Source organism: Scleropages formosus, chromosome 15 (genome assembly GCF_900964775.1).
Source record: "Scleropages formosus chromosome 15, fSclFor1.1, whole genome shotgun sequence".
Classification (NCBI taxonomy): Eukaryota; Metazoa; Chordata; class Actinopteri; order Osteoglossiformes; family Osteoglossidae; genus Scleropages; species Scleropages formosus.
Window position 1 is genome coordinate 7,853,213 of NC_041820.1, and position 12,682 is coordinate 7,865,894.

The 12,682-nt window shown below is 41.3% G+C and overlaps 2 protein-coding genes across 4 annotated transcripts; both read right to left on the minus strand.

Annotated features, from left to right (window-relative positions):
* Window positions 1-230: 230 nt before the first annotated feature.
* Window positions 231-4,410, minus strand: LOC108921224 (putative deoxyribonuclease TATDN3). 3 transcript variants are annotated; one of them, XM_018730592.2, is made up of 10 exons: window positions 4,153-4,410; window positions 3,926-3,958; window positions 3,270-3,343; window positions 3,082-3,166; window positions 2,221-2,283; window positions 2,003-2,109; window positions 1,754-1,809; window positions 1,547-1,659; window positions 1,303-1,383; window positions 231-911 (listed from the first exon to the last, which is right to left on the minus strand). In XM_018730592.2, exons 1-10 carry the CDS (start codon window positions 4,207-4,209, stop codon window positions 774-776), a joined length of 807 nt encoding a protein of 268 aa, XP_018586108.1. In that variant the 5' UTR covers window positions 4,210-4,410; the 3' UTR covers window positions 231-773. The 3 variants fall into 3 exon arrangements, with proteins under 3 accessions (XP_018586108.1, XP_018586101.1, XP_018586094.1); XM_018730585.2 differs by having other exon boundaries at window positions 1,303-1,380; window positions 2,000-2,109; XM_018730578.2 differs by having other exon boundaries at window positions 2,000-2,109.
* Window positions 4,411-5,879: 1,469 nt separating this feature from the next.
* On the minus strand, window positions 5,880-11,379 carry fuca2 (alpha-L-fucosidase 2). Its single transcript, XM_018730500.2, has 7 exons — window positions 11,100-11,379; window positions 10,656-10,843; window positions 9,078-9,417; window positions 8,340-8,550; window positions 7,760-7,950; window positions 6,705-6,813; window positions 5,880-6,427 (listed from the first exon to the last, which is right to left on the minus strand). Exons 1-7 carry the CDS (start codon window positions 11,294-11,296, stop codon window positions 6,287-6,289), a joined length of 1,377 nt encoding a protein of 458 aa, XP_018586016.1. The 5' UTR covers window positions 11,297-11,379; the 3' UTR covers window positions 5,880-6,286.
* Between the last annotated feature and the right edge of the window lie 1,303 nt (window positions 11,380-12,682).

Here is a 12,682-nt window from a genome sequence, read left to right on the forward strand (position 1 = left end):
AGCCTTGCACTTGAAAGGCTCTTGGTTGAATTCCACCTCCTGCTGTTGTATCCTTGAAAAAAAGCACTTACCTTAAATAGCTCCAGCAAAAATGATCCAGCTGTAAAAATGGGGAAATAACTGCAATAGGTTCAACAGTGTAAGTCACTCTGGAAAAATGTTTCAAGCTTAAAATATATAAAATGTATTCAATGAGAACACAAGTTCACAATAACAAGAAGCTGTGCAGAAGTAAAACAAATATTTTAATAGCACCATACCAAAGCTGATTCAGTGATATGCATCAACAGCAACTGTGCAAACTTACACATTGTGAAAAGCATGTTTACATTTGAAATACATCAAAATAATAATGTTGGTACGATGAAAACGGAAATAATCCATTGTTTTACATGAGTTGTATAACACCTTGGAGAACTGTCCCCTAAATGTAAAACTGCAAATATAAATATGTTTTTTTTTTATTACTTAGACGTCTTTGCTACCACATACAAGGAATACACATTATGTTTTCATAATTAGCAGCCGAGCGACTGTTTTAGCTTTCTCCTCCACATTGCTAGTCTTTTCCATATGCAAATAACAACAGAAACAGTTTCTTCACATGCGTTAGTAAATTAATCTTGTGGCTTCTTATGACAAACTCTTCGCAGATTTAAAAAAAAAAAAAAAAAAACTGTCTGAGAAGAATCAATATTTCAACATTTTATTTTCATACAGAAAATAATGTTTAAAACATAACAATAATTAAACCACAATCTATACTCTGGTGTTCAAAGCAACAATTTCAGCCGAGGGAATAGCTTAAGGGCATTCTGCGTAGTTGTCTCCATCACTGTCTCCAGGGGAACCCCTTTGACCTTGGCGATGTACTCTGCAGCGATGGTAATGTTCTGAGGCTCATTTCTCACCTGCAATACGTTCAAACACGGTCTGCATTAGTCTTCTCCAAAACATCAGCTGATGATGTCCAGTGGAAACTCAGTTAAAATAATTGCACCGATATACATAATTGCAAATAGTTCTTGTATGTGTGAGTTAATGAGTGTGTGTTATGGACTGGCATTCAGCCCAGGGTGTATACTACCTCACACCCTGTGCTTCCAAGACATTTTGTGGACCACTGTGAGCCAAAAAGTAGTTTTTAAAAATGGAACAAAACCTATAAATATGAACAAATCATATTCATAACAAGTACTCCACACCATGCTGTTAGATTTTTCCATTATTTATGTATTTGTTATAAATCTCAGTATCTTTTCAGGTGAGGCTTTGCTGCAGAGATCCTAAAAGCCAGGTTACCTGCTTCTCTGGACCCAGGGCTGGTGAGTCCGTCTCAAGACAAATATTCTCTAGAGGCAGCTGCTGCACCAGCTTCTGCTTCTTAGACAAAAGACATCAATCATGAGAAAGCTCAGTCTAAGCGTGATATTCAGTGATATTTGCCACCACTCAGCATAGGAAAATACTGCAATACATTTGAATGTTTCAGAGAAAACAAGTTATCATGTTGGTAGCAGTCACACCTCTGGAATCGTGTTAGTACCTGTTCACTTCTTATTATTGAAGGTGGGATGGAAAAGAAATAACCAGCCTTCACACCCTCCATTGCCACTGAAGGTTTTCCATCAAAAGCATGAAGAAGGGCCTTTTGCACCCCTGTAGGATGGCAAAGATGCTGTTAAACGTATTCTTTTAAGCAGGCCAAACTATGCTACTTCAAGCAGTTTGTTGCCCCACCCTCAGTCCATACCTTGCTCTTTCAGAAGCTGAATAGTGGGTCTTCCAGCTGACCTTGAGTGGACATTCCTAAGGAATCAACAAATTGGTTTTGTTGAGTCAGCAAAAATACCATAATGGAGATTTAGGTAAATATAGAAGGGATCACGTTAAAACTAAAAGATACAATATGTTTTTGAGAAATAAATGCAGGGAACAGGAGTTTACAGAGTCCCATAAATATTTCACATGGTAGTGGGTGTCAATTTTGGACACTCACAACGGTAAGTCCAGGCGTTTTGCTATGCCAGCCTGCTGAATAAGCACCTGTCGCTGCTCTTCCTTTCCCTTGTCAGTGTTGACAATACGAGGTGTGAAATCCAGACCCACCTGTCCATAAAAACAGTTGAGCCATGTTAATGTGGCTGGTGAACTTCAGCAGGGGGGGAGGCAGTCAGTTGGTGGGTCATGGTAAAACATGTCTTTGGGCAGCTCTCTTACCTCTCCAATAGCAACAAGGTGATCTTTGTATTTCTCTATCAGGGGTAAAGCAGCATCCAGATCCTGTAATACAAAAAATTAGTGCTTTACAGCAATATTTGGAGTATGCATATTTAAAAATATGTACTAACTTGATCATGTCATTCAGGCTTACTTTTCATTTTATAGTGACAAAACTTTGATTAGTATACGGTTTTTAAGTTTTTAACATTTAAAATTTTGAAATGAAACATTACTATGCTATTACTGTCTAAAACATAAATCTGTGCAAAGTTAATCAAGTTTTAGTGCAATAAGAGCCATATTATCTATTTGAGGAGATTTTTCTAAAAGCCGGTCTATAGCGTTCATCAGATTCTTAAAAGATGTTAGTGGCCTAGGAAAGGTTTAAGACCTCTGGATTTATATATTATTAATAATTCATAAGAGATAAAAAAAAAAAAAGGAATTTCAAATGATAAGTAGGTGATTTTATGCATACTGATAGAGCTGAATGATAGAAGAAAAAAGGTGCTTAAAATTATTTTAGACATGAACCAACCTGATTTGTGGAAAATATACAAGTAGTACAAAGTGCATACATTTTGTGTAAACCATACAGGACTCTTGCATTTTTCTCCAAAGCAACTTATAATTATTTATCCAGCTGGGTAATTTTACTGGAGTAATTCAGGGTAAATACCTTGCTCAAGGGTACTACAGTCTGAGAGGGGATTCAAAGCTGCAACCTTTAGATCCAAACGCAGCAGCTCTAACCACTGTGCTACCAGCTATGACTCCTGCATCTGTAGGTCTTGTGGCAAAGGTGAAACTTAACATTTATCTTCATCTCTTGCCTCAGAAAGCTGCTCTGTGACCCACCTGAAGCGTGGCTCCTCTCTCCTGCTGTGGGGGTGAACCCTGGACAGGATGGACGCCAAGGCAAGGAAACACAAAGCCTGGGAACCTAGCAGCGTTTTGGTGTTAACACATAAAATATGTCATGCTGAGATCTGAGATGAGCTTTTGTAGTGAATTCCGAGGTAGATGTGTCCACTTGCTTTAGTTACCTTTCGCAGATCTGTATGATCTTGTCAAACTCCCCGGCGTCCTCAGCCACAGCCACTATGGCTTTCAGCCCAATCTGTGACAAGGAACAACTTGTCAGTCTATTGTCATTGTTTTTTTTATGTATTTGTTGCTCTGTTGATGCTTTCATCTGAAGCAGTTATGTTGATGGGATGAGGAAGTACTTGATGAATTTATACAAGTTGGTAGTTTACAAATCAGGGTACATAAATACCTTGACCAAGGACACTACAGCTGGGGTTGAGACTTGAACCACTACGCCACCTACTGCCCATTTGTTCTTAAATACTGTAATGACTGCTATTGAATGGTTGCATAGCAGATGTTTTATTCAATGGCCTTACAATATGTAACCCATTTATCCAGAAGGGTTTTTTTTTTTTAAATAATTTTTACAGGAGCAGGACACCTTGAACAAGAACAATGTGGCCAAAGCAGGGAGTGGGACTCGAACCAACAACCAGGTCCATGGCATGTATTTAACACTTGGCTACATTCGAATAATAATAATAATAATAATAATAATAATAATATGTTAGCGAAGCAGTAGTTCATGTTTATTTCCCACTAGACACTGTTTGACAGTTTAAAATTAAGACATACACTTTCCAAGACCAAGTAAAACATGTTCATTTACCTTTTTAGATTTCTGTATGACGTCTTCGAGGTCCTAAAAGAAAGCAACCATTTTTTATTAATCGAACTATATAGTAGTGTCCTCGGAATTTAGAGCGCCGCGAGGACAAATCTCGGCGCGCCGCGCGGTGCCTGTCAGTTTGCACACTGCCACTGGGCAGCAGCACACATATGATATGTATATATGTATATACATTTTTAAGAAAAGTTAATCACAGGTTTCCTTACGCTGTCAAATTCTGCTGCAGAGATATGACAGTGACAGTCAATGAAGCCCTTCATCATGATGTACGTTCAAGAAGATAATTCAGTTTGAATTAAGATAATGTATCCCAAAGATAGATGTGTATAGACCTCCTTGTACTGATTTTGTACCTAATATATGGCACTTTAAACCCCATCAATCTGGTTTTGTTTTAATATTACTTTGCTCTCTCTACGTTGAAAAAACAACCACACACAACTGCCATTTCCCTCCGCGAACTGAGGAACGTTGTTGCTCTTTTCTGTTGCGCTTCCGGAATTGTTTTTATTCGCGGACATTTTTCGTCACTTCCGCTTCCTCTATTAACTTTTAAATTTTCAGTTCTTCTGAAAATGTGTGTGTGTGTGTGTGAGTTCTTTTTATTAACACAATACAATAGTACAAAAGATAGCAACAAAGAGAACAACAGTATGAAAATTCTGTATAAAAAAGAAAACAGATGAGCTAGGGAAGTACAAATACAGATTACAGTTTAAATTAAAATGTTAAATGATTTACAGAGTTGAAGTCTCAATTCTTTTTTGTCCAGGATTAGGCTGGTGTGCTGTGTGGTTTCATGCGAGCACCATAAAGTCAGGTTTCTCACTAGGAAAATTGCATTTTTGGATACGAAAGTTGCTTATTATTAATAATAATAATAAATTACATAAAATGGGGGTGCAGTGGCACAGTGAGTTTGGCCTGTACCTGCTCCCTGGTGGTTCTGGGGTTCGAGTCCCTCTTGAGGTGTCCTGTCACGGATTGGTGCCCTGTCTTGAGTGTGTCCCGTCCCCCTCTCGCCTTACGCCCTGTGTAGCTGGGTTAGGCTCTGGTTTGCTGTAACCCCCCTGGGGGCAAGCAGTTTCAGTCAGTGTGTGTGTTTGTGATTACATAAAATTGTTTGTTGTCCCCCTTGCAGCAGTCAGAGAAACCAAACAGCACATTTCCCCACAACACAACAGTGACAATACTGGTTTCCGATGATGAGCACTGACATTTATGTCATTTTGCACTTTTAGCCAGAGTGTTGCAGTATATGAGCACTGCCAGAATTAGTGCAGAAGTTTCAGATTGCTTTTCACAGAATAATACACCATGTGCCAATGTCAATTTTTAAAAATGCAGTGGTAATGACTTGCTGAGTAAATTCTCTAGATCAGTGTAAATGATACTTATTTAAGAGCAGATACTTGGTACTGAGGTAACAACCATACAGGCCTGTAACTCATGTAGGATATGGAAGTTGTGTCTTGTTGAAATGAGCACCGAATGGCTTTTTTCTTTTTTAAATTGTTTGTTGAACTTAGAGAAAAGCAAGTCTTGCCAATTGATGGCTCTTTTAGATGAACTGGTGGCAGTTCAGTTGGGAAAGGTCTGAGGAGACTCTAGAAGGAATAGCCTTAATGACAGTCCAGAATGCACTTGGTTGATATGGGGAGCTGAAAATGATGAATGAATTCCTCCTAAGAAAATAAAACTTCTTTGGAATTGTAAAATTGGGGCCACCAATAACATGTTTAAAAATTCCAGTTTCATCCCTATTTCCTTTGGAATAAAGACTGCAACACAAGACAATAGTTTCAAAAATGTTCAATAAACACACAAATCAATGTTGCACTTACAAAGAATTTGTAATAGTTACAAAAATCTTAAAAAAAAAAAAAAAAAACACACCATCTCCTTTTACTATTATAAAATAAAACTCATCAGTTATATGAGTTATAATATTTGCTTGTTTCCTTATCCCTTTAACTATTCACCTTAAGAATTTATAGTAATTCATACTGAACATCCTTTGTTATTGCAAGAAAATATTCTAAAAAACTGGTTAAGTAGCATTTCCTGATCAGTAATGATTTACTTACTATTTTGCAGTCATGTTAAGTTTTGCAGCAGTAACATCATGCAGCATTGCAACTGGCCCCTCTAGGATTCTTCTGGAACTTCAGAATGCTTGGCTTAACATGTTATCCCTTTACATTATACAATATGCTTCTTATTCTACTGTAAAATAGTTTAATTACAATCACAGTGATACTTGATTCTTAAAATCATTAAAACAATGCCCCTGAAAATGTTAATGAAAATTAAAAATTGCTGTGCATTTCTTTTCCTGCATCAACCTGCTCCCGTCAGTTTGAGTGTCCATGCCCAATAACATGGCATCTGACCGATGGAAAATGAAGGCAGGAAGACCGTCAGCCCAGTTGGTTTCACGGATGTCCACTTCAGAGGCTGAGCGTAACCAAGCAGAGTCACCTTGAAGACAGTACAGATCACATCCGATCAGGAGATTCTGGTATGACAACGTTAAATATACCCAGCCACACAAATCAACACAGAAACAAAAGCCCTTAATTTTCTGATTCAGTCACGTTGTTGGTCATAGAAGTTCTTTGCTGTGTTTCTTTCACAAAAAGCTGATCAAAATGTAATTTCTCGTGCACAGCTGCAGCTTCTGAAAAAATTGTGGTTTAGAGGGACGAATCAAAAATGCAAAAATTATTAATAATCATTGGAACATCTGGGCCCTTACCTGAGTCTTTCCCTCAGAAACCACAGGAACATTGAGAGTCACATTTCCACCGGTGGGCCATTGCAAGAACACTGCATAGATTGTTTTCTCCTGTGGTTTCCATGTATACCTATTTGAAAACATTAATTAAATACATTTATTGCATTATTTCAGTTCTTACTGAAACTAAAAGAAATTATTCTCTTGACATCCTGCCATTCATTTTTGTCCACTCTAGAGGACATTTATTTTTACGTGCACCTCCCACTCTATACATGCTACAACGCTAAGTCCTAATACACCTTACAGAGGACAGTCAGTACTTTTAATTAATACCACATTTGGGGACAGGGCTTGAAGGAATTCCTAGAAAATCTAAAAATATATCAGTAATAATACATAATATTCAGGTGCACATAATTCATGAATACATAATATTCATGTTAATTCATTAATTAATTTTCATGTTCATTAATATTCAAATGTCCTGTTAGCTCCGCAATACAGAGAAGCAAGGAAGTGCCTTGTGACTTTAGTCGTTCCACTTGTTTAATTACGAAGGGTAAGTTTAATTTGTAACTATTTTGTTTGTGTTACCATGTGTGTCATGTGTACCTTGCTATTTACATATCATGTGTGAAACTGCTGTCTGTGAATTTACCAGCAGGGGTGAATAAAGTACTATCCTATCCTATGATGTGATTTTGCTCAGGAGGATAAATATCTGCTATCTGTGGCCAACTTTTACACAGATAACATTTACCTGATGCTTTTCTCCAAAGCAACATGCAGTGTTAAGGTTACCATTATTTACCCATTTGTACAGCTGGGTAATTTTACTGGAGCAGTTTAGGGTTAGTACCTTGCTCAGTGGTGTTACAGCTGGAGGTGGGAATTGAACCTGCGAACTTTTGGTCCAAAGGCAGTAGGTCTATCTGCCCCCCTTGTTTACATTTTACATTTACATTTCATAAAAACTGCTTTACTGTTTGACCAGTAAGCTTTAATTGTGGACTATAGTAAAAATCCTGAAGCTGTGCCAGTGCAGTAGAGAACTGGGAAAGGTGGAGACTCACCAGATTCCTGGAGTGGCAGTGTCATTCTGGGCTCTCCATGCACTCGTGTTGTAGATGGCCTCCCCGTTGACCCCCAGCCACTGGCCCATCTGCCGCAGGCGCTCCTCGAAGATTGGGACGATGCGTCCATCATGTGTGGGTCCCACGTTCATCAGCAGGTTCCCCCCACAGGAAACGGTCTCTACCAGAGTCTGCGGCACACAGAATTTTGCTGCAGTTCATCTTATAGTACTTCTGAATTTACACAGAGTAAAATGGCCAGACTCACTGTATATTTCATCCAAAACTACTTTGATTATTAAAATACTTGCTGTGATTTGCTCATTTATGTAACGTGGTAGTTTCTACTGGAGAAATTTACAGTAAGTAAATGATCACAGGTACTACAGCAACAGTTGGGATTCAATCCTGCAATCTCCAGGTCTAGAGGTAGCAGCTCTATCACTACGCCATTGATTTACCCATTTTACCCATCTTCCATTTTAGCTGGAACAGCATGAAACAGAACTAGTGTATATTTCTGCTACTGTATATTAAACTACGGTATATTTCATCAGATGAACCAGACCGAGACACTTACAGCCACTAGATGTTCGATGGTGAGGAAGTCACTGAGCTGGGCGTCCCTCCTGAACCCCCAGGACTTCTGGTCAATGGTCATGCAGTTCTCCCACTTGTGCTTGAGTAGGTGCCCAGGGTTATAGCGGTCAGTACAGGTGTAGAAGCCACCGTGTTGACACATGGTGCCAACTCCCCAGCGGTCATTTGTCACAACGGTCTCTCGTACAGGGCTGAAACACACATTGGCTACTTAGCCACATCTTCACTGCTTCTTGCATATTCATTTGTGTGCAAACATCACTGTACTGTATTGAATTTACTAAGTTAATCATTCTACACCAATCAATTTTTTTATGCATCCATCATCAATAACCACTTGACTGAATGCAAGGTGGTCCGTAGCTTATCCTGGAAACACTGAGCATGAGGCAGGGTACACCTTGGATCAAACACCAGTCTGTCTCAAGGCAACGACACACTCTCAGTCGTTCTCACAGACGTAGCACAAATCAGTCACCAGTTCATTTGACACATGTCTTTGAATGGTGGGAGGAAACCAGGGCATTTGGAGGCAACCCACACAAATCCAGAGGAAACATGTGAAGTCCACCAAGACTGACCAGGATCTAAACCCATGTCCAAACCCATAGCCTAGGTGATGTGACGCACCAGCGCTACCTGCTGTGCCACCACACCACCCCAACAGTGAGGTGAAAAGACAAGTCAGTGTATTTCACTTGCTGTGTCATGGAGGTACCTTTCATTGTAGAGCCAAGCCAGGAAGCTTGTGCTGTTCCAGTACTGGTAGGGGGCGTCTCCATCCCCGTCGGACCACAGCACCTCCGGCTTGTACTTGTTCACGATCTCATAGAGCTCAGGGAGGGACTTGCTAGTGGGGAACAGGTTGGTTTTGAACACGTTGGCAGCGTCCTGAAGGAAGAGCGGATGGAACCACTCAAAGAGGGAGTGGTAGAGCCCGAGCCGGAGGTTCCCATTGGCCCTCACTGCTGTGGCCACCTCATCCACCAGATCCCGCTTTGGACCTGTGTCCACTGCGTTCCAGTTCCAGGAGTATTTGGAGCCCCACAAAGTGAAGCCTGAGAAAACACAGCGTGCACACACACACGCACATACACACACACACAAGACTTGCAGGACTGGTTGTAGAACAGAAACTGAGAGTTTGATCAGCACGGTGCCGGTGCTTCCTATTTCTAGCTACAGGCCATTTTTACATTATGTACTAGCTCAAAGACAGATCCCTAACTAGCCAATGCCTCCATCAAAACTACAAAAAAATTCAAAAGAGCACCACAGATATGCATTTTATATTATCATCATCATCATCATCATCAATAATAATTTATTTAGCTGAAGATTTGACTCAATGGACTCACCCTAGCCCCACCCTTTTCCTTTACTTACAGTACTAGGATTGTGTACTATGTGTCTTACAATGATTTACCCATTCATACAGCAGCTATATATACTTAAAAAGTTACTTACATTTATTCCTTTAGCTGACACTTCTCTCCAAAGCCACTTAAAACATCAATCTGCTTATAGCTATTTACCCATTTATAAAGCCAGGTAATTTTTTCTGCTGGAGCAATTCAGGGTAAATACCTTGCTCATGGGTACTACAGCAAGAGGTGAAATTCAAACTTGCGACATTCGGTCCAAAGGCAGCGGCTGTAACCACTACGCTACCAGCTGTCCCTACTTAGAATTTAATAAATTTTTTAACCATTTAATTTTCATCAGTTTTCAGCTAGTGTTTCCACTTTCTTTATATTTAATATGTAGCCCATACAGGCAGACTATCCTCCACTTACGACAGAATTCCATTTGAAAGAACCTGTCATAAGCAGAGTGTATAATTAGCCAAAATTCACATACTGTATAACATGAATCATAAGGATATATAAACATGCACAAATGCTACACTGTACCATAGGGCTTTGTGATTTTCTTCCACTATTCTCACGTGTTAAAGTAGAGGTAATTATTTATGAACGCTGTAACTAATACTGTACAGTACTCATGGAAGAATAATGAATACTTACCTTTTCACTTGCTAGACATGTTAAATTGAAAGTAAGTGGAAGGGGATCACAAATGAAAAGATCGGTGAATAAGACGCAAAAATGATATACACTACTGTGATAAGAGCAATGGGGCGACCGTCGTAAGTGGAGGCAGTCGGAAGTCGAATGTGTTGTAACTCGAACACCACCATGTACAGTGCAGAGCGGGGTTTTTTTTTTTTTTTTTTGTTTAAACGTTCACTTATAGGGAGGTGTAAGACAAGAAGAGCGCGACGCCTTTCACGGACCTTCATGGTGTTTTGTGGTGAGAACCACGTACTTGGCTCCGGACGCGGCGAAGATATCGGCCCATCGTTTAGCATCGAAGAACTCTGCGGTGAAGAGCGGTGCGAAGTCCTGGTACTGGAAGTCGGGGGGGTAGTTCTTCTTCATGAAATCAACATAGGACGGCTGCTGCTGCTTCTGCCAGTACCACCTGGAGACCGATCGGACACGGGTATCAACAGGTATCAACAGGTATTGCCGTTTGTCAGTCCAGTCGATAACGGACCGCTTAAGTTACGAATAGACAAACGCGACTGGTATCGTTCGCTTTAGTTTTACCATCTGATCTGTTATGACACAGCAGTCCATTCAATACCTACGAGCGGCAGTTTGTGCTGCTCTTTGTTTTTGCCATTTCTATCTATTCTCGTTTATTTTATGAATGAAATCATCATGCACTGACTCACCAAAACCACTCGCTGCCGTAACTGGGCACAGAAAACACCCCCCAGTGCACGAAAATGCCGAATTTGGCTTGGTCGTACCACCCCGGCAGGGGTCGGGAGTCGAGCGAGTCCCACGTGGGCTCGTACTGACAGCTGCAGCCCGCGAGCGCGAGCGCGAGCGCGAAGAGCGGCGACAGGAGCGCGCGCTTCGGAAACATGCTTCAAGCGTCTGACACACCGACAGTTATCTTGTCGCTTCAGCTCCGGCTCTCGCTGGGTTTCAATCACATGATTGCCGCTTCCTGGTGCGATCACGTGACACGTGACTTGCGGACAGTGTCGCCTGTTTGACTCGTTCGGTCACTTAAGAAACGACAACATTATCATGGCATTATGGTCTGGTTGTGGCGCCACAATCACGAATCAGCAGCGCGCGCAGAGCAGTGTGAGGGGTAAAAACGCCATAAGCACAGTATACTGGTCTCACATCGGGCAGGTAGCGTGGTAATAAGGACATGGATGGATTTATAATCTGAAGGTTGTGGGTTTGAGTCTTACAGTCCGGCTTAATGAAGGAACATGTCCTGAAGCGTAAAACGGTGTAAACTGCTTTAGTATGAAAAAAGCGGAGCAACGCAGAAATAGGGTGTGGTGGAGGTTTCAACCAGTACACCTTCCGGTTTACCAAATTCGTCATCTTAATTACGGCGCCACCTATCCCTAAAATTCAGAGACCTGATTATAATCAGGTATATAGTCAGGTTTCATATTATAATCATAATTATGAGCGGCCGCAGATATAGTATATCAATAGTAAGGAAATGGACGGCGATCGCTTTTTCCTCCTTAGATGTATATGTACTGTGTCACGTGCTTTCGCACGAGACAACCCACCCAGGATCTGTGACACATTCAAAAGTAAGTCAGCGCGCGACCCTGATCGCGAGCGCCGGCACGTGAGCGGCGTGTGGCCCCGCGGATGGGAACGCTCGCTCGCGCGGCGAAAGTTCCGTTCCGTGACGCGCACGCGCTGATAAGAGGGGGTTATCAGGGGGTTCTCATCCCTCAGATCGCAGCTCGTCGAAACCTTCGCTGTCGAATCTGTCGAACGGGCCGAACGCGTTAATAAAATATGATTTGATATGGGATATAATAATAACATGAGGGCAATGCTTTTTAATCGTCCCCCTCGACAAAGTGTTTGTTATACTGAACACGTCAATTAATCATTTTTATACACAGAGTGTGTGGCAGAGGACGCACGTGCAGTGCCTTCGCTTGTTGTTCTCGTGCCTCTCACATGACGGTCCCTCCCACACACACTGGTCCATGTTGTGGTGAAAAGCACCGCGCTGTGCGGTACACTGTGCTTCAGTGTCACTGTTGCCGTGTCTCTGCTGAGTGTAATTAATTTGTAGTTGACTGCTCTGGGGTGGCTTATTAATAATGCCATATTTGGGTTTGCTTGATCTGTAGTAACGCTGCTGTCTCACAGCGCCTGGGTGGTACGAGAGGACATAGGTTCGATCCTCGCTCAATCCGTCCGTGTGGCGTTTGCATGTTCTCCCCGTCCGCGTGGGTTTCCTCCGGGTACTCCGGTTTCC

Bases quoted from the DNA above. Each gene is read 5' to 3' on its own strand.
- LOC108921224 (XM_018730578.2), bottom strand. From the start codon at position 4,209: ATGATGAAGGGCTTCATTGACTGTCACTGTCATATCTCTGCAGCAGAA. The intron at 3,167-3,269 runs GTAACTAAAGCA...AAACGCTGCTAG, and splicing joins ATCATACAGATCTGCGAAAG to GTTCCCAGGCTTTGTGTTTC. The intron at 912-1,302 runs GTAACCTGGCTT...AACGTATTGCAG, and splicing joins CCCTGGGTCCAGAGAAGCAG to GTGAGAAATGAGCCTCAGAA.
- fuca2 (XM_018730500.2), bottom strand. From the start codon at position 11,296: ATGTTTCCGAAGCGCGCGCTCCTGTCGCCGCTCTTCGCGCTCGCGCTC. The intron at 9,418-10,655 runs GTCCGTGAAAGG...GTGTTTTCTCAG, and splicing joins CACCACAAAACACCATGAAG to GCTTCACTTTGTGGGGCTCC. The intron at 8,551-9,077 runs GTACCTCCATGA...TGTGTGTTTCAG, and splicing joins GCTTGGCTCTACAATGAAAG to CCCTGTACGAGAGACCGTTG.